The sequence below is a fragment of the Chironomus tepperi genome, unplaced genomic scaffold, assembly GCF_022539635.2.
Source record: "Chironomus tepperi strain 1889 unplaced genomic scaffold, CSIRO-AGI_Ctep_v1 contig_445, whole genome shotgun sequence".
Taxonomy (NCBI): domain Eukaryota; kingdom Metazoa; phylum Arthropoda; class Insecta; order Diptera; family Chironomidae; genus Chironomus; species Chironomus tepperi.
The window spans coordinates 1,296,270-1,322,457 of record NW_027226567.1 but is presented as its reverse complement, the minus strand read 5'-3'; the positions used below and the strand labels follow the sequence as shown (position 1 = coordinate 1,322,457).

General features: G+C 32.9%; 6 protein-coding genes across 10 annotated transcripts in view; 2 read left to right on the top strand and 4 right to left on the bottom strand.

Moving 5' to 3' along the window:
• The first annotated feature begins 118 nt into the window (after positions 1-118).
• Positions 119-8,825, top strand: LOC139098005 (centrosomal protein of 162 kDa). 2 transcript variants are annotated; one of them, XM_070650100.1, is made up of 6 exons: positions 119-521; positions 4,570-5,129; positions 5,190-6,174; positions 6,235-6,378; positions 7,019-7,139; positions 7,869-8,003. In XM_070650100.1, exons 1-5 carry the CDS (start codon positions 165-167, stop codon positions 7,091-7,093), a joined length of 2,121 nt encoding a protein of 706 aa, XP_070506201.1. In that variant the 5' UTR covers positions 119-164; the 3' UTR covers positions 7,094-7,139; positions 7,869-8,003. The 2 variants fall into 2 exon arrangements, with proteins under 2 accessions (XP_070506201.1, XP_070506200.1); XM_070650099.1 differs by lacking the exon at positions 7,019-7,139 and having other exon boundaries at positions 7,869-8,825.
• LOC139098006 (carboxypeptidase B-like) lies at positions 484-3,487 on the bottom strand. The gene is made up of 4 exons (XM_070650101.1): positions 2,965-3,487; positions 1,378-1,576; positions 1,080-1,318; positions 484-1,024 (listed from the first exon to the last, which is right to left on the bottom strand). Exons 1-4 carry the CDS (start codon positions 3,428-3,430, stop codon positions 552-554), a joined length of 1,377 nt encoding a protein of 458 aa, XP_070506202.1. The 5' UTR covers positions 3,431-3,487; the 3' UTR covers positions 484-551.
• Positions 8,826-9,771: 946 nt separating the features above from the next.
• LOC139098483 (trichohyalin-like) lies at positions 9,772-13,658 on the bottom strand. The gene is made up of 4 exons (XM_070650706.1): positions 12,274-13,658; positions 10,907-12,206; positions 10,463-10,702; positions 9,772-10,405 (listed from the first exon to the last, which is right to left on the bottom strand). The coding sequence occupies exons 1-4, from the start codon at positions 13,079-13,081 to the stop codon at positions 10,360-10,362; spliced, it is 2,394 nt and encodes a 797-aa protein (XP_070506807.1). The 5' UTR covers positions 13,082-13,658; the 3' UTR covers positions 9,772-10,359.
• Positions 13,659-14,210: 552 nt separating this feature from the next.
• LOC139098195 (zinc finger protein draculin-like) lies at positions 14,211-16,049 on the bottom strand. Its single transcript, XM_070650320.1, has 3 exons — positions 15,443-16,049; positions 14,726-15,382; positions 14,211-14,662 (listed from the first exon to the last, which is right to left on the bottom strand). The coding sequence occupies exons 1-3, from the start codon at positions 15,915-15,917 to the stop codon at positions 14,340-14,342; spliced, it is 1,455 nt and encodes a 484-aa protein (XP_070506421.1). The 5' UTR covers positions 15,918-16,049; the 3' UTR covers positions 14,211-14,339.
• Positions 16,050-16,848: 799 nt separating this feature from the next.
• Ing3 (Inhibitor of growth family, member 3) lies at positions 16,849-19,120 on the top strand. The gene is made up of 5 exons (XM_070650210.1): positions 16,849-16,992; positions 17,150-17,221; positions 17,292-18,340; positions 18,811-18,884; positions 18,962-19,120. The coding sequence occupies exons 1-5, from the start codon at positions 16,965-16,967 to the stop codon at positions 18,996-18,998; spliced, it is 1,260 nt and encodes a 419-aa protein (XP_070506311.1). The 5' UTR covers positions 16,849-16,964; the 3' UTR covers positions 18,999-19,120.
• A 3,307-nt stretch (positions 19,121-22,427) lies between these two features.
• The window catches only part of LOC139098352 (uncharacterized), a 41,689-nt gene continuing 37,928 nt past the window's right edge, over positions 22,428-26,188 (bottom strand). For all 4 annotated transcript variants that reach the window (XM_070650523.1, XM_070650524.1, XM_070650526.1 and 1 more), the window contains 2 exons: positions 25,758-25,950; positions 22,428-25,542 (listed from right to left, as the gene is read on the bottom strand). In XM_070650523.1, the coding sequence (XP_070506624.1) occupies positions 24,581-25,542; positions 25,758-25,950 (1,155 nt within the window). In that variant the 3' untranslated portion in view covers positions 22,428-24,580. The remainder of the gene's footprint in view (positions 25,543-25,757; positions 25,951-26,188) is intronic.

The following is a 26,188-nucleotide window of genomic DNA, read 5'->3' as shown; positions in this document are numbered from 1 at the left end:
AGTAATATTAATTAAACAATAAAATAAACACTAAATCATTCACATCACTAACGTCGAATTCAATTTTTGTGTAACGACTTTTTAAAATTCAAATAATTTTTTTACTCGCTCTGTTTTTCTGTTGTTATTTTTCATGTTTTTCGAAAAAAGTGTAATTAACTGGAATGGATGATATAAAAGTGAATAAAGACACTCCAATCGAGATGTTGGAGATCATATCTAACACATCGTTGAACGATTTCCTCAAGAATGAAGAGAATTGTGAAAATGACGATGTTGATTCGATTTTTGATGAGATTTCGCGACAACTTACATCATTAAGTGATAATAAATTTGCATTTGAGAATGATAATCGTACAATTGAGGACATCCTGAAGGAGGCTGAATCATTAATCAATCAACCACTAATAATGGAAGTGCAATCAATTAAAATGCCAATATCTATATCCTGTGAAAGTACCTCATTAGAAATCAAGAACAACATTTTGGATCAATATGATTATTCAATAACTCTTCATGATGTAAGTACAAAAATTTCTTAATTATTAATCTTATGCGTTAACAAGATTTCTGGCTAAAACACGAGCAAATGCTAAAGATTCCTCGCCTGATGCAATAATTTGATTTGCTGGCAACATAAATCCATAACGTCCTTCATCGCGTAATTCAATTGTGTAGGAGTACTTTAGTTTCAAATCACCCTTTGCCCAATCGTCACTTCCACCTGCCGCAGGATATAATGTACTTCCGGCTGGTCCAACAGTGTAAACTTTTCCATCAACTGCTTTAATTGCTGCTGCAGCTTCTCGTGCTACTCTATCTAAATCTTGATGATCAGCTGGAACTTTTCTATCATATCCCCAAGGATAGAGGATATATTGTCCATAACTGTGGAATGAAAGTGATGCTTTAAAATTTGCACCTGATTTCTTCAAGAAATCATTAACAGCTTTTGTTTCCGGTTCTGAAAACGCAGAAGAACCAGCATATGTCTCTGAACATGGTTGTCGTGAAGCTCCTTGACCTGAATAGAAAGTTTTTATTATAAACTTGTAAACAACATACAAATCACAGCTTACCGCCCCATTTATGTCCATAATTTCTGTTCAAATCCACACCATTGCAGAATCTAATCGCAGAACGTCTTCTGTTCTTTCTCCACAATCTATCACCATTGTGTGTATATGCATAACCATCGGGATTCATAACAGGCAATATGTACCAATCGATAGCTTTCATATCGAGAGTTTCAGAATCCCAATTAGCGACCAAATGATCAATGACATACGTAACTGCAGCTGGTGAAATCCATTCGCGGCTATAAAATTTATGACTTTAAATATACGCTAAGGGGAATATAAAATTAAATTTACTCACGCATGAATTCCTGCATCGATCCAAACTGCTTTATTTGATGGATCGCCGTTCGATATTCTTAAAACTTTAAGTGGACGATTCTCAAGTGAACGTCCAATTGTCTTAACGCTGCATAAATTACCATATGATTTAGCCAAGAAATCCAAGTATTTATGTATATCATCGAGGTTGTGATAAGCAGTCCATGTCATTGAATGTCCTGGAATGATTCATAAAAGCAAGAATTTCATTTATTTGGATTCAAAGTCCATTGAACTTGCGAATGTTCTTCCAATAACATTTAAACTTGGGGAATCGCATTCAAATCAATATTATCATATTATCCAATCCTTGAGTCATTAAAAATGCAATTGATTTAACAAATATAGGAACAAAAACTATTGCTATTCATGCCCTTTTTGCGCTTCACCTTCAAAATAATAGAAAATAGTTATTGTTGTCTTATAAACTATCGAAACAACATTTAATGGTTCAAAATTTTAAACTAAATGGGGGTTTTCACACATTAAATGCTATGCAAGTGCTGTTATTGTGTACTTTTATTATTGTATTTGGTGAATAATTTAGCGCACGCAACACCTAGAAGTATCGCTTTGTACTTTCCCTATCTAAATAATATAAGTAAGGAAATGTAAATGATTATTTTAGAGAAACTAAGGAGCGCATGTTTGAATTAATCTAATGGGTTGTTAAATATGCATTTAAGAGTAGGCAATAGCTTTTCTGGAAGTATTAATTGCATTTCTTGGTAATTTTCTATTTTCTTTTTAAACAAAAAAATAAGGTTCAATGCATAAATGACAGAAGATTTGAAATAGGAGTTAAATGACAGCAAACTTTAGCATCACAAGTGCATTCAGTAAAATTTCGCATCTTAAGTAAGTTCAGTAAAATTTCGCATCAAAAGTGTGTTTAGTAAATTTTCGCATCTTAAGTACGTTCAGTAAAATTTCGCATCTTAAGGACGTTGAGTGAAATTTCGCATCTTAAGTACGTTCAGTAAAATTTCGCATCTTAAGGACGTTGAGTGAAATTTCGCATCTTAAGTACGTTCAGTAAAATTTCGCATCTCAAGTGCGTTGAGTAAAATTTCGCATCTAAAGTGCGTTCACTAAATTTTCGAAACTTAAGTGCGTTCAGTAAAATTTCGCATCTAACGTGCGTTGAGTAAAATTTCGCATCTAAAGTGCGTTCACTAAATTTTCGAAACTTAAGTGCGTTCAGTAAAATTTCGCATCTAACGAGTGAATTCAGTGCAAAATTCGCATCAACTGTGCGTTCAGTAAACTTTCGCATCACAAGTGCGTACAGTACTATTCAAAAGTACGCTTGATTGCACTAGTTTGATCAATCTTAAATTGAACGTTCTCTAATAATCAGCCAAACCGCAAACAGCAACTCTCCAATTAAATTATTCCGAATTCACAGCTAAGAAAATGAAAAATTTTCATGGAAACTGAAAAAAGGGATTGAATATTTTCCTCAAAATCACTTTTTTTGGGGAAGCCTGAACTAAGCATTTCAGTATTAAGTTGTAGCTCTCTGTAAGTAATTTATAAAAAATATTTCTTCCTTATTCTTCCTTACCGTCTCGATTTTGCCATAAATCAGTTTCATAAAGCGGTGGATTTTCAGTGTCAATTGCGTCTTGTACGTCATCCATAATCACATTAAACGGTACTTGAACTTTCCTTAAAAATTCTCTCGCATCATCAACGACAGCCGGTTTGACGAATAAATCAACATAAGCATTAGAGGAATTTGCCATTTGGATATTCCATATTGATGTTTTGTAAGTCTTTTGTAGTTCTGATACAGCACTCTTAAATTGCTGATCTTTATATGATATTCTCCATAATTGTGCACCACGATAACTTCTTGGCTCATTCTCATCATCAAGAAGATTTTCATCAATTAACAATTCCGCTTCTGTATTAACTTCCGGTGGTATTGCATCTACCACAATAGAATCAACTATCTCACATGATACTTGATAAGAACTTACTAGAAATCCTAATAAAGTTACCACAAATATTAATTTTGTCCACATCATAACAAAAAATTATGTGACATCCACAAGACAATAGCCAACACACAACTGAAATCTTTAACTTCTCGCGATGGTCATTTTATATTCGCGCTGTCTATTCAGATTTTTGTTAGTGTTTAACAAAGATTTTTGATGTGTTTAAGGTGAAAATTGGATAAGCCTTTTTGTGGATGTATAGGAACTGGATGCGGTATTTATTGGGAATTTGAGGTATGATCCTCTATTTAGAACAGTGATAGGCAACCTGTGTGTCGCCCAGAAATGCCATGAACCGCATGACGTGTACAATTTCAGTCGTGGCTTACCACCAAGGAGTGCCGTGGCACATAGTTTGAACAGCACTGGTTTAAAGCCACATCTTGGTGAGATTTAAGGATATAGAACTTAACAAACGTACCGTACCTAACAGTCAACTAAGTCACCGATCCTAACCTAAAAGGAGTTGACTCATTTTACCCAATACCCACTGCCTTACTGTAAACTTTGTAAAGCTTTTATTATTTTTTTTTTTCAAACAAAAAGAAAGAAGAGAGTCAGATGATCGAGAGAATATTTAATTAATAACCAGTTCCTAAAGTTCATTCAATTTTGTGAATATAAATAAAATAAAACACTGAATGAGATGAAGTGGAAAAAGAGCCGTTATCTCAATTTTTATGCATGATAATAGGTATTATCTGAACAATGACTCAATATTTGCTTGTCGCTATTTGTTTATGATACTATATAATTTTCTTGTAAATGCTTTACGCAAGCGATTTCATTAAAAAATTAAAGCTTTATTGTGTTATTGTAAAATTAATAGTATTTACATTTGAATATAATTAATTTGTTTTTGGTCAACAAGGTCTGTGGCTTCCAAGAATCAAAAATTGTGTTGATGATCATTATGAATGGACGCTAAATATAGTCATTAAGGCTTTATATCTCTAATTTTAAGCTATTATGTAAAACATTTCAATTCAATTGTCTTCAGAGCAATGCAATTTCAAATATTATGGAATTATATGGTTCTCCCTGCCAATTTGAGTCTTAATTTGAGCCACTCAATTCCAAAAAAAAATCTATTAAAAACCATACAATTCCAATTGAGTGACATTTATAAGGTTCTTGATAATTCAATCCAAATTATTTCATTACAGGATGACACAAGTGATCGAACCCTCCTAAACGATCAACTAGACACTCTAGATTCCTGTCCATCATCACCATCCATAGATTTCAGCTCAAGTATGGTATCAAAAAAATCCTCATCGTCTCGAAGTCGTAAAAGTTCCAAATCAAAATCACCTAAAAAGAATAAAGATGAAGAGAAGCAGCTAGATGATGAAAATCATCCAATTATTCCACCACCTCAAAGTATTGAGACAAGTCCAATAGAAAATAATGTTTTCGATTTTAACTTGAATCAAAAGATCTTATGTGATAAGTCAACAGCACCGTCACCAACACTTTCAATTGTCTCATCGGCAACATCAATGAATAGTAATTGGCAACGCGAAAGAGAACTGGAAAGCACAAATGAAGATTTGCAAGAGAAAATTAAAGATACTGAGGAACGATTGCAATCATTGAGGATTCAATATGACTCGTTGTCACAAATTCATCGTGTATTACGCGAGAATCACCTTAGATTGCAGGAGGAAAGTGACAAATTGAAAATTGACTACCAAATTCTCGAAGAATGTGCTAACGTATTAAGGTAAATATCATCTTTAACATTCAAGCTAAATGACTAATAAATTCATAAATTTATTGGCAGGTGTGAATTGCAAGGAGCCAAAAAAGACCACGAATCTGCTGTTGAAATTCAAAAATTTCTCCAACAAGAACTCGAAGAGAATCGTGTCGATAAAAAGAAGTTTCAAGAGATTACAGAACGTGATTCCAAAACGATACAAGACTTGCAACGACAATGTAAAGAAATGGAACGAATTCTCATGCGTAAACATCCAGATTCTGTTTCGGCACTGATTGTTGCGAGTAAAAATTCAAATATTCAAGACTCATCAGCCTCAACACGTAAATTACTCGAAGAGAGAATTGCACAATTGGAAGCAGATGCAAAAGAGCAAGATAAGAAGGCACAGACAATTCTGGCAAGTGTTCAAGCACGTTTTACAACGGTACAAGCAAAATATGAGACACATATTCAAGATCTCGAGACACAAGTATTAAATCTACAGCAAATTAACAATGAGCAGCTAAGAGAATTGACGTCAACATCGACACAAAATTATAATGAACCAGGAATTGATGAATCAACTCAAACGCTTGATATTCCCGAAAGGGAAACCGTTCAGCGTAGGACAATTGGGATTCAAACTACTAATTCAACATCAAATCCACCAAGTCGTGCAAATAGTTCACAGTCAATTAGCGGAAAGAAGAATGGAAAAATTCCAACATCACAATCGGATTCATCAATTCCACCGAAGGATGACGCACATTTGATGGCAACAATTCGAGGAATGCGAGTTGAATTGGCTATTAAGGATAAAGCTGTACAGAGAATCACAAGGGATATGGAAGAATGTAAAAAGACGATAAAAAAATTACAAAAAGAACGCGATAATTACTTGAGTAGTAAGGAAAAGGAAAAACCGGCAGCAACGCCGACAAGAAAAACTTATAATCCAAATCATTATCAAGAAAATTCCGATTCGCATGCCTTAAAAGAAGCAATGGAGAAAATGAAACGAATGGAATGTGATTTCAAGTCGTTGTATGAAAAGAGATTGAAGGATGTGAGTTAATTAAGTGTAAATTATTCCATTACTTGATATTTATTGCCTGCAATTTTTCAGCTCAAAACACTCCAAAGTGCTCACGAGAAGGAACTTAGTGCTAGTCACGATACAATTAGAATTCTTCAGACACGATTAGAGGAACAAACAAGTAGTAACGATAAGAGACGTGGTCAAATTGATTACTATGCACTGAAAGCTAAGGTACAAAATTGTTCTAAGCATTGATTATGAATAACTTCCTGTATAATTAAGACTAATTTGCTGCTGATTTTTAATTTAGTTTATTTTTTATGGCAAAGAGTGAAATTTTTTTTTGTTTTTAATCGAAATTTTGGATTTTTTTGCAGGTTTTCAGGTTATTTTGGGTGTTTTAAAGCAGTATAAATGAGAAAAAAATTTGAACTGTACGGTTCTGAGGGAATTCGAAACATTTGTAATGTTTTAAATGTAATCTTTGAAGTTTTTACTCAATTTTTGTAACATTTGGTAGGTTTTCGAAATGAAATTTGTCGTTTTTACAACAAAACCGTACAACAGTTTCAATTTCTCATTTGAACTGCTTTGGACATCGTTCAACAAAATTAATTCTAATCAAATTTTTGGATATAAATACATATTTATTAATATATTCGCTCTTTGTCCATAGAACCTATTTATAATTTCCAAAAAGCTTGTTATGGCTAATCCTTATGCTAATTTATGTACTAAAAAACAATTTAACACAAATTACTAATTTTTTCTTCTCAAATTTTCTTTACCTTTTTACATCCTTCCATCACAAAACTATTGCACAATGCAAAATTCATTAATGCTTTTCCATTTTAACAAAATTCAAAAATAGAAAAAGCGTTTTCAAAAAATTATGCGACGCAACACAATAGGAATTAAGAAATTGGCATTTGTGAAAAAGTCATAGAAAAATCATAGATATATAGAGCAGCTGATAAAAAATTAATAATCAAGTAAAGTACTAAAAGTTGTTTTTTAGATATTCGTTTTGTGCTTGTGAACTTTTTAGTTAGTTTTGTGAGGATTATTTGTAGCTTTAGATACATTATTGAGGTATTTTGTAGGCCTAAAAGTATTATTTAGTTGGAGATTAATTTATGTGAAAAATGACAATATTTGAATTTTTAAGGTTTTAGGAGAGAAATTGATTGGTTCTAAAAATTAAAATTTGTAAGGTTTTGAAGATTAGTACAATATTGAATCCTGATAAATTCTCATTTGTATGGTTTTCTAGCACAAATTTCAAAGCTTTACAAATTCTTTCAAATTTGAATCTTAAAAGACCGTTACTAAGTGATTTCAATATTGCAAATTTAATGCATGATCATCAATATCTAACAAAATAAAACAATTTGGCGCATTTATTGTCGCTAAGCAATTTGAACTGCCTAAACATCATCAAGTTATGCTAGAATTTATAATTTCAATTTACTTCGTGTTTCATCCTTATTTTATATAATATATCCTTCAGTCTCCTCATGTTAAACACTTGTTTAGGACCATTCCAAAGCAACAATCCATGTGACATCCTGTATGCTTTTATAATTTCCGCTTTACTGTCTGTAAACTTATAATTTTCATTGTCTCAGTTTGTACTTTAAGTTTACCTAAGTTTTTTGATATTTTAAACAATTTTAACCTCAAAAATCGTAAATTTATTTAAAAAATCAAACTCATTTCAGATTACGTCCCTTGAGAAACGTCACTCCGAACGTGAAAAATCCTTCCATTTTCTTATTGAAGCACTAAGTAAGGGAAAACTTTGTTGTGAGCAAAATAATAGTGCAGTTCCTTTAAATGAGAATACTTCATTGCATTCCAATTGCAATATTTCAAATAGTAATTAAGTTTGTGCAGCATAAAAACATGTTTTGAATAGATTAAGTGAAGCTAGTTGTGCGTTAGTTAAGTTCAGAAGTTGAAGTCGACTCGAATTTTGTATGGAGTCAAGTCGACTTTTCCATACAAAATCCGAGTCGACTTCGACCTTTAGTTAAGTTTTTTTGGACAGATTTGTATTTTGATAGAAATTTTTTGGGGAAAAATTTTCCGTTTGAAAATGCACAAATTTTTTGCTTATTTTACACATTCCACTACGACTTTATCTATCTTTCCACACACCAAAGATTATTTATGTATCTGATTAATTTGTGATATAAGTTAAATCATTTAAAGACAATTTTAATGTAATTTTTTTGACAACGCACCAGAATGGCATTTTTTTGGAATTTATATTGTATTTAACACACTAAAGAGAATATTTTACTTGATCTCAATAAATTTAGCAAACTTTAGAAAAGTTTAAGGAACAGATGAGATTTATTTGACAGTTTTTATCTACTTCTATTGATATTGATGAGTGAAATCTTGCTAGGGATGATTAAGGGGATGCTGGAAAAGATTTAGACAGATTAAGATTGTCAAGGTTAGGGTAGGTAGGGGTCTAATCTTTTGGATGATCCACAACCTCTAAAGCAACCTATTTGCTGCCAAAATTGCTCAGAAATTCCATTAACCGTATGCCGTTTGCGGTTTCATTAGAGGCTTACCATCAAGTAATGCCGCAAATATGAGAGGTTGCTTTTTGTTCCTTGCCAAACTTTGACGGAACGCCACTACCGAAAACGCACACGGCATGCAGCAGCAACTCTGTATCATGATCCTGTCTGAAATATGTATTCCAAATAATGCGCAACCAAAAGGATTTGTAGATCATCAACCTCTCATCCTTAGTAAGAATTCAATCTAATAAAAAAATACTCAAGAATTTTTAAAACTTTAAAGTTGATTCAATTACCTATTTATAAGTTTTATCCTTAATTATGAACAAAAAATACTCAACTTTTTCAACATTAAAGAATTTTATTATCTAAAAGAAGTCGTCAAAATGGATAAGAGTGAGAATCAGGAGCTAAAAGACAGAATTTTCAATTTTTAATTTATTAAAAGCTTCAATGACTGAACATTCCTTCGCATTTATTAGAAAATAATCCTAAAAATTGACAAAAGCCTTTGAAACCACACAACCTCGAAGACTTTCTTATTGTACGGTATTGTACAAACAGAAATGGTACACTAAACTCCTGATTTTGCTCTGCTTTGGAACTGCAATGATGAGTTTCATATCCTTTATGCAAAAATGCCTGATTTATTTAAGAATGTGTATTGTCTTGCTCGAATTTTTGCTGTTCTTCATAGTGACGACTACTTACTTTCACGTAAATCACTAAATTGATTATGAACTGGAATTGTAGAACTTTTTGGACACGAGTGGACAAAAATGCAATCGAACTGGTCGTTAACTGGGCATTACCCTAGCAGGCAAAGAGGATGCTCTCAAGAACAGAGTAAGCTTAGAGCAATGATCATCTAGTAGATTTAAGGAGAGCATGCTCTTCGCCTGCTAGGGTTGACTTGCCATTACCTAGTTCTAACGTATTTCTGTCCATTCGGAAGAGATTAATGTTGAATTTAAACTTTAGACTTCATAGAAGCAAGTGGAATTCTGTTGATTAAATTAGACAATTAAAAACCAAATATGTCTTAAATAATAAAAAAGAATTTAAAACAAATTTAAATTTTTACTTTTTTTTCTTGCAAATATAGTTAATTTATTTCAGAATAAATATTTTGTGGTTAAGTATATGTTTGATCTACATAAATATTTTCTTGTTTGTCTACACACTACTTAATATTTCTCAAAATCTTCAAATATAATTTTAAGACTCTTATAACTTTTATTTATCATTTTTGTCTGACAGCACATGGACAAATCCTTTGATCCTTGAAATTTCCTGATAGATATTTAGATTAGATAATTTGTATGATTAGCATAAATAATTTGAAGCATATAATATATTTCTTGATACTTTTCTAAAAGATCCCCTACATGTATCCATTATTATTTTTTTTTTAATTTCCAAGCATTATTGATGAGCATTTCAATGTTTTTTTAGTTAAATTCTTTTGTAACACAATATATCTAATAATATTAATATGAAGCATATGCTGGAGATGAACAACAAGTCTACATCCATTTAAGCAATAAATTATTTGTTATTTTTATGGGCTTGAGAAAATTGATTGTTGCAGCAAATTTTTTTTTGATGCATGGTTAAGCAGCGGTTAGTGTTGTATCCATTTAAACTTTTTGCGGTCGTATAAGGAAGGAATTTAGTTTGCCTTGAGTGAAAAGATCTTGTCCCAAAAGTTTGTCAATCTGTTAAAAAATAAATGATTAGAACCAAATCGCTATGAAATTTTTGTATCAATTTACCTATCGGGCTTTTGAATTAGGTCATCACTTTGTTGCAAGAATTTCAATACAACAAATCCAACAAGTAATCCTTGACAGAATGACCATGCGCTTTCAGAAATTGATGAAATTAAAGGTTTTTCAAAAAGATTTCCTTGAAGTCTATCACGTTGATTATTGTCTGCACGATAAGTGCTTAAGCGTTCCATTTCAGTACTAGTTTCACGTCGGGTATCTAATCGTTCACGTCTTTCTTCATTGCTTTCACGGCGTGTGTCCAATCGTTCCCGTCTTTCATCGTTATCCTCTCGGCGAGATTCTGATCGTTCACGTCTTTCGTTATCCTCTCGGCGAGACTCTGATCGTTCACGTCTTTCGTCGTTGTCTTCTCGGCGTGTGTCCAATCGTTCTCGTCTTTCGTTATCCTCTCGGCGAGATTCAGATCGTTCACGTCTTTCGTCATTGTCTTCACGGCGTGTATCCAATCGTTCTCGTCTTTCGTTATCCTCTCGGCGAGACTCTGATCGTTCACGTCTTTCGTCATTGTCTTCACGGCGTGTATCCAATCGTTCTCGTCTTTCGTTATCCTCTCGGCGAGACTCTGATCGTTCACGTCTTTCGTCATTGTCTTCACGGCGTGTATCCAATCGTTCACGTCTTTCGTCATTGTCTTCTCGGCGTGTATCCAATCGCTCTCGTCTTTCGTTATCCTCTCGGCGAGACTCAGATCGTTCACGTCTTTCGTCGTTATCTTCACGGCGTGAATCTAATCGCTCTCGTCTTTCGCTATCCTCTCGGCGAGATTCTGATCGTTCACGTCTTTCGTCGTTATCTTCACGGCGTGTATCCAATCGCTCTCGTCTTTCGTTATCCTCTCGGCGAGATTCTGATCGTTCACGTCTTTCGTCGTTATCTTCACGGCGTGTATCTAATCGCTCTCGTCTTTCGCTATCCTCTCGGCGAGATTCTGATCGTTCACGTCTTTCGTCGTTATCTTCACGGCGTGTATCCAATCGCTCTCGTCTTTCGTTATCCTCTCGGCGAGTTTCTGATCGTTCACGTCTTTCGTCGTTATCTTCACGGCGTGTATCCAATCGCTCTCGTCTTTCGTTATCCTCTCGGCGAGTTTCTGATCGTTCACGTCTTTCGTCGTTATCTTCTCGGCGTGTGTCCAATCGCTCTCGTCTTTCGTTATCCTCTCGGCGAGACTCAGATCGTTCACGTCTTTCGTCGTTATCTTCACGGCGTGTATCCAATCGCTCTCGTCTTTCGTTATCCTCTCGGCGAGATTCTGATCGTTCACGTCTTTCGTCATTGTCTTCACGGCGTGTATCTAATCGTTCTCGTCTTTCGTTATCCTCTCGGCGAGATTCTGATCGTTCACGTCTTTCGTCATTGTCTTCTCGGCGTGTATCGTCTCGTCTTTCGTCGAGATTGTTGTCTTCACGGCGTGTGTCCAATCGTTCTCGTCTTTCGTTATCTTCCCGGCGAGATTCTGATCGTTCACGTCTTTCGTCATTGTCTTCACGGCGTGTATCTAATCGTTCTCGTCTTTCGTTATCCTCTCGGCGAGATTCTGATCGTTCACGTCTTTCGTCGTTATCTTCACGGCGTGTATCCAATCGCTCTCGTCTTTCGTTATCCTCTCGGCGAGATTCTGATCGTTCACGTCTTTCGTCGTTATCTTCACGGCGTGTATCCAATCGCTCTCGTCTTTCGTTATCCTCTCGGCGAGATTCTGATCGTTCACGTCTTTCGTCATTGTCTTCACGGCGTGTATCTAATCGTTCTCGTCTTTCGTTACGGCGTCCTCGTCGTCTTTCGTTATCGGCGAGATTCTGATCGTTCACGTCTTTCGTCATTGTCTTCACGGCGTGTATCCAATCGTTCTCGTCTTTCGTTATCCTCTCGGCGAGATTCTGATCGTTCACGTCTTTCGTCATTGTCTTCACGGCGTGTATCCAATCGTTCTCGTCTTTCGTTATCCTCTCGGCGAGATTCTGATCGTTCACGTCTTTCGTCATTGTCTTCACGGCGAGATTCTGATCGTTCACGTCTTTCGTCATTGTCTTCACGGCGTGTATCCAATCGTTCTCGTCTTTCGTTATCCTCTCGGCGAGATTCTGATCGTTCACGTCTTTCGTCGTTGTCTTCACGGCGTGTGTCCAATCGTTCTCGTCTTTCGTTATCTTCCCGGCGAGATTCTGATCGTTCACGTCTTTCGTCATTGTCTTCACGGCGTGTATCTAATCGTTCTCGTCTTTCGTTATCCTCTCGGCGAGATTCTGATCGTTCACGTCTTTCATTATTGTCTTCACGGCGTGTATCCAATCGTTCACGATTTTCATTTTGTTCTCTCGTTTGTCCTTTTTCTAGCCTAAAGTCGTCATTGGTTTCCCGCCTTGATTCATAGTCTACACGACCCTTATCTCTGATATATTTATTTTGTCCATCGTCAGGTATGCCTTTCCTTTCATCACCTATATTCGTAGATAATTGCCTTACTTCAAAAACTTCAATTCTCCTTGTATGATCGCATTCTTCAATCTCTAATGGAGACTGAAAACCACTTCCAAGCACAAACAAGCTCACTATCAAAACTGCAGATACCAACTGAATTTTATTAAAAACTTTTGCCATAACCTTATTGAATTGTTATATTTTCAATTTTTCACTTTACTATTATTCACAAATTGTTGTGTTTAATTCCTGTAGTGTTTCCTAAGACAGTCCTTTTGAAACTGATGCTGTTGTAGGAAATTCCTTCTCTATTTATATGAAATTTCAAGGAGTGTTCCGCAGCTTTCAAATAGATAACGAAATATTTTTCACTTCATTGTGTCCATTCACTTGTTGAAGATTTTTTAGAGAAGAAAGGGAGAATTTCATTCATAAAATTGCTACACAGTGGTTCCTACAAGCACAACCCTTCATTCTTGCATACGAGTACTGACGTCATAGTATGTAATCGCATAAAAAATTGAATTATTTTATGTTTGGATGAACACCAGAAGTGTCACCCTTCTATTGAATTGTGGTGTTAATAAGCAATAAAATCATTTCAGTAGTCGAAGAAAGGCCATTCTAGCGTGAAGATGTATTGCTAGTTGAAAAGTTCATCGGGATGACGATTGTTGAAGTTGATTAATTAATTCTGTAAATTGTGAAAAAGTTTTGAGTGATTTTAGTGGAAACAGTTTCTGACTAGACAAGTTCAATTGTTCTTATTGATATTAAAAGCTCAATTCAAATTGGATTAAAATTTTATTCTAATTGGGTAATATTTAAATACCGAATGTTCAAATTAAAATGAATTTTTTTGTACTTTTTTCAAGTTTTGCTTGATTTTCTTAATCCTTGAATAAATATTGAGGAATTATTCAATTTGTTAAAGTTTCTTTCTTCTGAATTACTAAAACTATGCTGTAATACAAGAATTATTTGATTTTTCAGTTTAATTTAAACAAATCAATTAATTCGATGTTCCTGGATTGAATTCTAGAAAAAATCAAATAAATTCCCAAAAAATCTTCCAATATTCCATAAAAATTCCAAACTCCAACAATCGTTCCAACTAAATAAAATTTAAATTCAAAAAGTTCGTTAATTTATCAAAATTTCCTAATTCATTTCCATTTAATCAAAATAAATCCCAAACATAGACAAAATGTCCAAATCTCAACCCCTTTCCTAAAAATCTTCTTCCAATAACTGAATTGACGTAAAGATTTCAATGAGCGATAAGACATCATTTTATATCCTTGTGAAATTTAAAAATTTATTAATCGTTCAAAAAAAAAATCCTTTGTAATAAAAATTTACAGTGACAAAAAAATTAGTGAGTTTCTTTCCATCTGTATCATTGTTTAAATCCTATAATTAATTTTATCTAGAATTGCTAAATTCCATTTTCAATATGTCCATTGGTTAATCCATTAGCTGCACATACTTTTCGTTTGAGATGATTGGAAAATTTCTGTTCCGATGAGAATACTTTTGCACAATTTGAGCACTTTGGCTCGGTATCGAGGTGGGAGAATTCATGATATTTTAAACTAAATTGGGAATTAAATACGCATTGGCAGATTTTACAGGTGTACGCTTCGTGCTTCTTCATATGCAGCAATAAGTAACTTTTTAAAGTAAATGTCGCTTTGCAGTGCTCGCAATTGAATTCACCAATATTGCGGGCTTTTGTACGACAATCTTGGTCTAATGTAGCTGTAATAAATTAATAACAGTTAATAAGAAGCCATAAATAAGGCAATTCAAGACACAACTCACCATACCGACTTTTATGCTTCTTCAATCTGAAGTTTGTCTTGAATCTACGATTGCATTTTTCACATTTTATATACAAAAAGTCCCGATGCTTATCCTTCATATGCATTTTATATCCCTTTTTAGTATAAATTGCTTCCTGGCACTTCTCACATCTCTTAAAGATCCTTGGCTTCCTAATAACCTTCTCACGGTGTTTCAGTCTTAAATGTAATTTGAATGCTTTCTTACTGTCTAAAATTTCATCGCATTTATCACATTTTCGTCTTCTCGTACGCTTCTTCTTTATTCTATCTGGATTATGATGGACGAAATGATGTTTTTTAAGATCATAACTACGTTTACCGGTATATGAACATAGTGAACATGCTAATGGTTTTTCAAGTGTATGGCAATTCATGTGCGATCTAATTAGTGCTTTAATTTTAAAGGTTTTTGAGCATAAATCACAAATTAAAAGTTTCCCTTTACCGCCACTTCTGATTCGTTTTCTAATTTTATTTGGCTCAGCATTTAGAGATGCAGTTAAAACGCCAGTCGGTCGCTTTTTTCGATGGTTGAAAGCGTTGTGCATTTTACGAAACTTTCTAGACTTGAAGAAAATTGTGCATCGTCTACATATGAGGAACTGATCAAACATTTGAGGTGGATTTTCAGGAACTATAAAGATTCATGGACATAAGTTAATTTGAGCTCATATTAATAATGTTATAGACTTACCAAATCTAGCTCTATGACAGCCGATCGAGAAATTTCGCACGGCAAATTCATCTTCGTCGCTGACCTCAATTTTCTGATCTTTTTCAACTTCCAATTTGCCATTTAGTTCCACTGTTTCTAGCTGGCTTTTGTCATTGTTAATTAATTTTTCCTCTACAATTGGTACATTCTCCTTCTCATTTTTTATTGGCACTAAATCTCCCATCAATTCCTGTTTGATTTTTGCATATTCTTTCCTATTTTCTATTGCTGAATAAAACCCTAACAGAGATTCTGACACTAAATTCCTATTTCTAATCGCAACATTTTTGTCTAACGATGGCACAACCAAAAGATGCTCCATAAAGTCATCTTCACTCTCTGAATGTTCCTCACTTTCATTCAATTTTCCATTTAATATTAGCGCTTCTTCGTGTGCATCTCCATTTTTTACAATTTTGAGCGTTTCCTTTTTGATCTCCTTGTTCTGCACCATCTTTTAGGTATTTTTGATTATTAAACTTACTGTTTTAGTCATTCGATATGATTTTTCTAGCTTAACTTAGGACAATTATTAATTAAGGTTTGTTTTGTGAAAGAATTGCGAATGTAAATATTTTTGTTTACTATCCCGAGCGGCACTTACAAAAATGAGCGTTACAAGAAAGATTTGAAATTTTTATTAAAAATCCTTGAAAATTTGAGTTTTAGGAATCCGTTAAATTATTAAACTTTGTGGAATTAAAGAATCAATTGCTGGAATTGTTTAATTTGCTGTAATTAGTGAATTTTAATTATTTCAACTAACTTGTGCGGCTCGGATATTTTCAGATCTTTGTCAGTGATGGATCCTATAATTTTATGAAATTAGATATTTATCCAAAATTGAGCTATGAATGTAATTAACAGTAACTAAATTAAACAAATAACAATATTTTAGGCTTTAATTAAGTGTTTTATGACATTTTATTAGAAAATATTTAGTGATTTATGGAAAATTGCAAGTCTTGATACAAATTTTCTCACGGAACTGATTTTTGCAATAAGATCCAGTGAATGGAAAATTTTCTTAAAATTAAACCTAATTAACCCACGAATTCCTTCAAAACCAAATTAATCCAAATAAAATCAATACAATTAAGCGTTCAATTAAGTTGAATCAGCGGCATTATATCCAATTCTCGTGTGAATCTCCTGTTTTGTTTTAGTTGTTCGAATGTTTAATTTCTCAGCTGGGATCTCTGACATTGCCTGAGATGTGCCCTCTTTTGGATTAGCTTGTTGTCTCTCTTGCTTTGCCTGATCATATTCTTTCAACTCATTGAGTTTCAGATAGAAACTTGTTAATTCCATTCGCTGCATCTTTCTGAGAATAAGAAAAACCGTTAAAATTTGAAAATATTTTCGAAGAGTGTTCAGTAAAAAAATTCGACTAAAAAAGGAAGCATTTAGGAAAAAAAGTTATTTTTATCTCAATTTTAACAGACTTTTAATTAATTTATATTACCCTAATTAGTGTTACGTGAATAATCAAGTGTCAAAAATGCTGTATTTAGAGGATTACCTTGAGAGTAAGCAATATAATCCCGACTTTTTGATGATTTAAATTTTTTTCTTACTTTAGGGTAGCTCAACCTTTTTCGAACTTCCAATAATTCCAGTCACCGACAATAATCATTCCAGTATTGTTTATATTAATATTTACACTTTCTGTATTCTCATTTGTAGTGATTGAGCAAGTTCCTCAGGAACTTCGAGATAGATTCACAGAAATGCGAGAACTGGATCTGTCTGTACAAAGTAAGAAGTTAATGCGACAAATGTGACATCCAGTATTAATTTTTATTATGACTAAAATTAACATTTTTAGATGACACTGATAAAATAGATAAAACTATTAAAATGTTTTTCGGTCAATGTAAAAGGGGTGAGTTAAATGGTTCACATGCAGACACACAATTTGAAAATATAAAGAAGGAGTATGTAAAGGTACTCGAAGACTCTGAAGAAAAAGTTCAGCTAGCAAACCAAATTTATGATCTCGTTGAGAGATATTTGAGACGATTAGACACAGAACTCCTGAAATTTAAATGTGAACTGGAAGCTGATAATCAAGGAATAACAGAAATACTTGAAAAACGTTCACTGGATCTCGATGGATCAATAAATACACCAAATCAGAAGGAAAACAGATACTTTGGTGCGATAACTCAGAATCAGAATCGAGCAGTCACAACGACAGTAACAGATCGTTATAGACAGAAAATGGAAAAGAGGAGAGACAGCGGAAGTTCACAACTAATAGGTATGCCACCAGAGAAACGACAAGCATTAAGTTCGGGTATATCAACGCCAACAATTCGACCGACAACGCCTAATATCAGTCATGTCATCCAAACAAATTCAACGCCATCAAGCTTTACAGGAAATGCGATTGTACAAGCAGCAGTTCAAGCAATCGAAAAGACACAAGCAATGCAACAAGGTCGACGAACTGCAAGTTTAAAAGCATCTTACGAAGCTATTCATGGAAGTGGTGGTATGAATACTCATGAACTTTTGATGGGACGCGATATAACAGGTTCATCATCATCATCAGCACATGGATTGCAATCTGTGGACCGTGAATTATCGTTCAATTCAACACCATCGAGTAGCAATCAAAAACGATATAAAAAGAAACTAGGACAATCCAGCAATATTTCATCACCTTCACCACAAACGAATATGCTTCATCAGCTTAATACTCACAATAGCAACGATTCAGATGAAATGGTCTCTACAAGCTACGTCAATAAAGAGGGTATGGTTGTTGAACAGACGCCAGAAGGCGAATGGACGTATGATCCAAATGAGCCACGATACTGCATATGCAATCAAGTATCATACGGTGAAATGGTCGCATGTGATAATGCTGAGGTAATAAACATTGTTTTTGAATTATTCTTTTATATTCATTGGCAATTAAATTATGTGCGAACATAATAAGCTTGAGGGGATGTGAACGTGTACCAGCATTTTTGCTGTATCAGTCCGAATATTGTTAATTAGCTCAGTTCTTTAAACATTATCTGTATCTTTAATTTTACGCTCGGTAGTCGCATAATTGATGAGAAAAGGGAACTCTTTAAAGAAAATTGACCTATATATCAGGACGTTCCCATCTTTATAGTCTGATGGCTGTAAAGTAATCAATTTCCTTTTCTGACCGTTATTTTTCAAATAATCTACTTAATTTGAATTATTTTTGACCGTTATTTTTCAAATGTGTTTTGACCGTTAAGTTTTTTAAAATCCTCTTTAATCCTTAAATGCAATTTTGTATATATTTTCTCTATTTCATTCCTCACCACTAAAACTTTTTTTAATCTTTAAATTCTCGCTTTCAGTGTCCATTAGAATGGTTTCATTATCCATGTGTGGGAATTACTACATCACCAAAGGGCAAATGGTACTGCCCAATGTAAGTATTAATCAACATAAAGCAACAAAATTTTTCATCTTTAACTTACAACTTTTTTTCTTCTTTCTCGTCTACAGGTGTAGCAAAAACAGGAAAAAGAAGGCTGTATCATAATTATAGAATTAAGACTTAATATTTAAAATTATAATAATATTAATAATTTTTTGCCTGAAATTTATATGATTTCATTAAATCTCATCATAAATAAAGTACAACATTATGAGTTAGAAAAGATAGATTGAGATGTTGTCATATTGACATTATTTGGTCGATGGTTGATGAAGGTGTATTTTTAGTACTTATGGAAAGTCTTTAATTGTTTCTGCTAGCTTGAAAGGAGGTCAACTGAGAGGTAAACGAGTGGTGGTTTTAGATTTTATCGATTTTTTTCAAAAGGTGGAGCATTGAAAGATTGATAAAATTACTCAAAAACTCACATTTGTGTTGTAAAACCTTACAATTCCTAGTAAATCCTTATAATTCCAATTAAAAACCATGCAAATTACTTTAAATTCAAACAAATTTATTTTAAAACACCAAACCGTATAAATGTTAGCAAAAACCCTACAATTCCTTTGAAAAAGAAAACCATACAAATGTTTTTCTCTCTCACAATCTTCAAATTAGTTGAAAAATGCTATAAATTTCACTTTTCACTTCCACAAACTATTAAAATGCCCATAATAATCTCTATCATGTCCTATAAAATAATCAAATTATTGAAATATCAATTAAAATCCATTAACAGTCCTATAAAATATATTCAAATAACTCATAAAAATTTGATCAAGACTAGACTTGAAGTCGCGTTCTAGACATTCAAGGTTACAAGTTCCTTTATTTAAAGCTTCTGTCAATAAGTTCCTATGGCATCAAATACTCGAAACATCGTCAAAGACCGGAGATCTTAAAAAAAATAGCCGTAAACACACTCGAGTAAGTTTAGAATAGAACAAATATTTTTTCATTGAGTATCATCAACGTCAGTCCTTTTTTCCTGCTAAATCTTCCTATCAAAATAGTACTCTATATGCAAAAAAGATATGTTTGATAATATTAAAATCTGCAAATTTCATTTCCCCTTCAAAATTCTCAAAGAAAATACATTTTATTTCCTGAATGAGACGTATGAAGCCATACGAAAGAAGAATACATAAAATTCTGATTTTTTTTTTCTTTTTCCTGAGGATTGCTTGAATATTTAGATCAATGACTTTATTATCGGTGCTGTATATTCATCTTTTTTCGTAAAGTCACGTTCATATTTCCACTGATTGATGATACAAAATGAACCCAATAAAAATTCAAAGAAGGAGACAACAAAACCATTTGATGAAGATTGAGGAAGTAGTAGGTGGATTGATGAGTGAGTGGTTCATAAGTGATGGGTATTAAATCAATTTTGAATCCTTGTCTGTTGAAGAATTTTCACAGAAACAAATCCAGGGGTAAATAAGCTTGTAGCTTGATGGTTTGTTCTGGAATTGACGTATCACTCGTGTTGGAAATTAAATGTGGAGGTAGCACATGAGAGGAAAAAATGTTACATCGGAATGGGGATAACGGAGTAGCTAGGGATTGGCCAGAGCTTGTAGTTTACCAGGATTTTATATTGAAAAGTCAACTTGAATCTACTCGACTCCATATACAAATCGAGTCGATTTCGAGTTCTGGAATAGACTAAGCATGCTCAGAATTGTTTGGGACAGAACAGGGTGGTGGTACATAGGAAGAGGGGTTCAAATATTTTGTTTGGTTCGCTGGATTTTAGGATTTTTTCACGAAGAACCCTAGAAAAATGAAGTGAATTCAATATTGTACAAAAAAGTTAGAAGAGTTTGATCCGCAAATCACCCTCTAAAAACTCTGATCTGATGTCGCTTGAAGTTTGGTTATGTGAATCAAGGAGCAAGGGGTGGTGCGGAACGACGTATGGGGTATAAGAAAATTAAGGTAACAAATTACTGAATGGTTTCATATTTTTGATTTGTGGCATTCACTATCATAAGAATTGCTTAGGATAGATTGATCTCATCGTGATACCTAAAATACTCCAATTTGACGTCATTTATCAACAGACCCAATATTATATAAATTGTTAATGCGAATGGGAGAAGATAAAAAGAAGTTTACCTGAAAGAATTGTCAAAAAAAAGGGTATATTAAAAATGTATGAACGGAAATAAATAAACTATTGGACATTAGACATGTTGTAACACTTGCTAACTTTGTTATCCGACAATCGAGTCGGGCTGATTGAATTTGACAAAAAGGAAACATGTGTTACGGAACTCCGGTGTCCATAGACATTACAATTATACAATAAATAAATTATAACTTTTCATCTTTACTTCTTTTCTCGTTTCATTCTCTCAATAGTATTAAAAATTTTACAATTTAAGATACTTTTGTTGTCATCATACTCTATATATAGCTATATAATTCAAGATTCCCGTCATAAATTTCATACTTTATTTTACTTTATTTTTTATTTGGTTTCTTCATAAGATTATTCACTTATTATATATTTATTCATAAATTTTCTCTCTTATTATGTATGTTTTTTTAAGGAATTTCCACAAAATACACATTTGATGTGTATCCTTAAGTATCCTTGTACATGGGAAAAAAATTCATATAGAGATTACTATCTATTTTAATGTAAATATAATAGTTTGAAAAAGGTAGACATTTAAATTATAATATTGAAAAAATTGGTCTATGAACTTTAATAATTTTTTGTTATGATCGATTTCATTCAACATTCATAATCCTATTAGGATTTACTCATTTTCAGAACAGGAATAATCCTTTATTAACAGAGAGTGACATTCGTTAATTCCATTTTTTGTTTTTTGCTGAATTTTCAATGAAAGCATTTAATTAATTATTTTTTGGATTATGTACTGTTATACATGTTATTAGCACTAGCACAACAGCAGCTATTTTGAGCTCAATAATTACATTTAATAAGGTATCTATTTTGTCAGTTTTTAACGGAAAATTAAGGTTTGAATTTGTAACGGAAAATTAAAATTTGAATTTAGTAACGGAAAATTAAGATTTGAATTTCAAACAGTTGTAACGGAACAAATTATTTGAATTTTGTATGAAAAAGAAAATTTGAAATTTTAACGGTTTAATTTAAAATTTAATCAATTTTAATTTTATTAACCTTTCAACACTCTTTATCAAGAATTTAACTAATGAAATTTCAAAAGGAATGTTTTTCAGCATCTCTTCCAACAGCTCTTGCACCAAAAGCTCTTTGATGTTCCGAATAGAAGATTGACTTGAGGGCTCTACACAAATTTAAAATTCCTTTTTTAATTATTTTAGGTTAAATTAGAAAAAATTTAAATTATCCATTTTAACACTCTTTTATCAAATTTATCGTGTCTAAGCGTTTTAATTACAGCTTTTTCAAAAATAAAACCGTTTGTATTCGAAGCATTTAAAGACTTAATTGGATAATTTAAATGTAAATACTTATTAATTCTGACTTCTTAATCCAAAAAAGTAAAACAATAAAACATTCTAACCATGAAATTTGGAGAAGATTTATCTGATCTGATCTGGATATTTTTGGTAGAATAATTTATTTGTTTGTGTGGAAAAAGTAATAAATTAGAAGACAAGATTAAATAATTGTTAAGGTAATTGTATTAATAATGGTCAACATATCTATTCATGTGTAAATAGCTTATAAGTTATTGGTTTTGCTGTACGATGTGCTATTGAACCGAGTGACACAAGTGAAGATGGCTTCGGCACGGAGCTTTGAGGCTTTGCTAAAACTCTTTTATTGACATCATATGCATGCCGGCTTCTTAGGCACCTTTATGACTGCCAAATAGAGACGGCTCCCATTTTATGTCAATAAAAAAGATTTAGAGGCACCTTAAAAGCTTCATTGCGTAGCCTTCTTCATTTGAGTCGTTCGGAATAAATTTGGACTTCCAGGTGTCAACCAGCTAAAATACAGGGAAAAATAGTTGCTCAAATACGTGTAAATCAGCCATAAAGATTACAAAATATGATAAAATTGACTAAATTCTAGATAAATTAACAAATGTCACTCTCCCTGATCACTAACAAAATCGACAGTTGGTCGCATAAATCTTTAATATAATTAAACTAATTTTCACTTTCAAAAGTCTCAAAATATTCTGAATATAATCAGATAATTACATTCCATGTTATAGGAAGATATAATCGAAATTCTTGGCCTTCAGAGACTTCCTACCACAACTTCCACATTTCGATGCAATTAACTTATTCTAGACCAGTGATGGACAACCTTTTATTTTTCCCGGAACAACTTGGCATTAAGCCTCGATCGAAACCACACACGGTATATGGTTCTTGGAATTTTCAAACATTTTCCGCAGCACACAGGTTGCCCACCACTGCTCCAGACTTTCATTAAATATATTTCACTATCGACTACATTATTCTCCCCAATCGCTCATAAAAATACTTCAATTTAGCCTTAAGGCCTTCCAAATCGTTTCATAAGTTTTCCCGCCTTAGCTTTTTTTCGATACATTTTCATTCCTATATATCTCTCACAAAAAGTTATAATAATTATAACTTTCATCGATAAAATTAATTTTCACTTTTCATTAAATCACATTCAAAATTTGTTACTTAACTTAATTGTTCATTAAGGGATGTAAAATGAAATGAATTGTTCAATTCAGAGTGTGGTCGTCTCAAATTCGAGTTATTCGACATCAAATTATCGACAAATTCGAACATTTCGAACTCAAATTATTTTAAAATATAAATTTACGTTACGAAGAAAAGTTAAAGTAACGGTCAAAAAAATTTGAATTTTAACGACAAAAATTTTTTTGAAAAAAATTAACGGTCGTTTTTGAGACAGTCACACTTTGGTTCAATTGATTCCTAATCTCATGATAATTAACATTTAGACCGCGTGTGAATCATGATGCATGGTATGTGTGTGTATAAGTGCAGGCCCTGTATTGAATTCCGTTTTTAGGTTTTTTTTCTCATTTTCCTCGATTCAATTTTGAGTTATAGGAAATCGATATATTCTCATCAAAATCTAATTCTATTGCTCAACATGAATTGTGCCCCGTTTATTGTAGTTGACCTTTTCGTTGGAACAAAAATATATATTTCTATTGTCGTTTTAATTATCTAATCGTAATGATAGATATTTTTTTGATTTTCTTTATATTTTTCCGTTTTGAGGGGTAACAAAAAGGGAGGATATAAATAGAAATAGCAAATAATTGATGTATACAAAAGATGCATTAAGCACCTCGTTTATCGAATCCATTTTGGGGCTCGTTTTTGGAATTGAATAGACAATAATAAGGGTCATTGTCGATAATAAAACGCAAATTCATTGAGTCAGCCGCTAAATTTAGCAATTTTGAGCCTTTCTCTTGTCAGCATTGCTTTCTGCATCTGCTCTAGTTCAGACAATGCAATCTAATAACTTCATAGTCATGCATAACATTATAATTGAGTACAAAAAATCTCAAAAGGAAAATGTCACGTTTTGCAATTTTAAAGCCTTACTTTAGACATTAGATTGTAGAGGAATAAAAAATGACATAAAACCAAAGTATAAATCCGTTTTTGTTTTTCATATCAAAGGAAATGTCGCGTGCTAAATGAGTACAAAAGAAGCCTTTTAATGACACTTGTTTATGCAATTCTTAAATGACAAATAAATCGCTACAACTATTCGAATTGCGCCTTTTTACGCGCAATGACCGCTTGAATTTGAGAAACGATGTAAGGAACATTTTTGTACGATTTGAAATTTTATTGATGCACCGTTCATTCGTATCATTATCGTCACTTAAAAAATTCGATTTCTTTGGCGTTGATTGTTGGCTACTACTTAATGGACTGCTATTATTTCTTTCATAAGATGATGAATTGAAGTCACCCTTACTCGTATTTATTTGATTTTGATATGATATTGATGAGCCAGATGGTGGATGTAATGTTATGGGTGTACTACATGATGATGAGCTTATATTATTATTGCTATTATTTATATCCCTATTGTTATCATTGTTAAAATATGAATTTATAACACCATAATTTACTCCATGTGTCATGCCTGGTGTTGCATATCGTCTTGATTTTAAAAGTCGTTTAAAATTTGTAGACATTGAGCTTTCATTGTGGTGTTTTGTTACTGTTGTGGTCGACTGGATTTTATCATCCAAGTTAAGATACTTTTCTATATCACTATCTTCATCAGATGATCTTTCATCATCACTTTCATCCTCAAACTCATTCTCCTTATTGCCTTTTCCACTCTCTTTACTCATAACAGTTGTTGTGTCCGTACCAGCTGATGTTGTTGATGTTGATGACGTTCCTTTAATTTTATCTTTAAAAAATTTCATTTGATTTTCCTTATTGCTTTTGTTACGCTCATTACGACGCAGCACGGTGAACAAATCTTGCGTTTCGGTTTCTTTATCCTTTTGCTTTGTCGCGACACATAAACTATTGCGTTGTTTTTCCGATAAATTACGTATTCTTTGTGGATTAAGTTTAACTTGTGCCACAATGCCCACAAGCAATTCATCAACTTTATGATTAAGACCACTGGATGTCTCGATAAATTTACAACCAATTTCCTTCGCCAATTTACGTCCAGCTATAATGTAATTAAATGTTGTTTTCCGAATTCAGAACAGCAGAACAATGGAAGCATTTTTTTTACGGCGCGGCAACATATTGAGAAGAAAATTAAATCATATTAGTTATAATTAATTTAATAAAATTGTATAACAAACATCTCATAATAAATTATTTATCATCATTATATTGTGTCGAAAACAAAAAAATATATAAAACAGATACTCAACAAACCTTGTGTCGATACTTCTCGCTGTCGTTCCAAGTCTGTTTTATTTCCAACAAGTATCACTCCTCGTGTTAACATCATTTCATTTTCCTTTAAGTACAATAGAATTTTTTCGGCAATCTTAAATGTCTTTTTATTCACGACTGAATATACGATGACAAATAAGTCAATGCTATACGTTGAGCAAAACGCTTCCACCTACATACAGTGAAAAAAAAATAGCAATAATAATAAATTAAAGTAGGAAGAAATAAGATGAAGAAAATTACATTAACGGGATTGAACACGGTAATATATAGTGTATAGTAAAGTAAGAATGACGTAATGATAAGGAAGATGATAAATGAGGAATAAAAAAAGTGAATAGAACGAGATTTATCATGAAAAAAAAAATGGAAAATGAATGAATTGAAGTGAATGAAATAAGAGGAATTAT

What these genes read in the sequence shown, in the direction of transcription:
- Ing3 (XM_070650210.1), top strand. Translation starts at nt 16,965, where the DNA reads ATGCTGTATTTAGAGGATTACCTTGAGA. An exon ending in TTTAGAGGATTACCTTGAGA is followed by an intron (nt 16,993 to 17,149) that starts GTAAGCAATATA and finishes TCTCATTTGTAG; the next exon opens with TGATTGAGCAAGTTCCTCAG. An exon ending in ACTGGATCTGTCTGTACAAA is followed by an intron (nt 17,222 to 17,291) that starts GTAAGAAGTTAA and finishes TAACATTTTTAG; the next exon opens with ATGACACTGATAAAATAGAT.
- LOC139098195 (XM_070650320.1), bottom strand. Translation starts at nt 15,917, where the DNA reads ATGGTGCAGAACAAGGAGATCAAAAAGGAAACGCTCAAAATTGTAAAA. An exon ending in CTGTCATAGAGCTAGATTTG is followed by an intron (nt 15,383 to 15,442) that starts GTAAGTCTATAA and finishes GAATCTTTATAG; the next exon opens with TTCCTGAAAATCCACCTCAA. An exon ending in GAAGCATAAAAGTCGGTATG is followed by an intron (nt 14,663 to 14,725) that starts GTGAGTTGTGTC and finishes AATTTATTACAG; the next exon opens with CTACATTAGACCAAGATTGT.
- LOC139098483 (XM_070650706.1), bottom strand. Translation starts at nt 13,081, where the DNA reads ATGGCAAAAGTTTTTAATAAAATTCAGTTGGTATCTGCAGTTTTGATA. An exon ending in TTGGATACACGCCGTGAAGA is followed by an intron (nt 10,703 to 10,906) that starts CAATGACGAAAG and finishes ACGCCGTGAAAG; the next exon opens with CAATGAAGAAAGACGTGAAC. An exon ending in CTAATTCAAAAGCCCGATAG is followed by an intron (nt 10,406 to 10,462) that starts GTAAATTGATAC and finishes ATTTTTTAACAG; the next exon opens with ATTGACAAACTTTTGGGACA.
- LOC139098005 (XM_070650099.1), top strand. Translation starts at nt 165, where the DNA reads ATGGATGATATAAAAGTGAATAAAGACACTCCAATCGAGATGTTGGAG. An exon ending in ATTCAATAACTCTTCATGAT is followed by an intron (nt 522 to 4,569) that starts GTAAGTACAAAA and finishes ATTTCATTACAG; the next exon opens with GATGACACAAGTGATCGAAC. An exon ending in GAATGTGCTAACGTATTAAG is followed by an intron (nt 5,130 to 5,189) that starts GTAAATATCATC and finishes ATTTATTGGCAG; the next exon opens with GTGTGAATTGCAAGGAGCCA.
- LOC139098006 (XM_070650101.1), bottom strand. Translation starts at nt 3,430, where the DNA reads ATGATGTGGACAAAATTAATATTTGTGGTAACTTTATTAGGATTTCTA. An exon ending in TTTATGGCAAAATCGAGACG is followed by an intron (nt 1,577 to 2,964) that starts GTAAGGAAGAAT and finishes GAATCATTCCAG; the next exon opens with GACATTCAATGACATGGACT. An exon ending in TTATGGACATAAATGGGGCG is followed by an intron (nt 1,025 to 1,079) that starts GTAAGCTGTGAT and finishes CTTTCTATTCAG; the next exon opens with GTCAAGGAGCTTCACGACAA.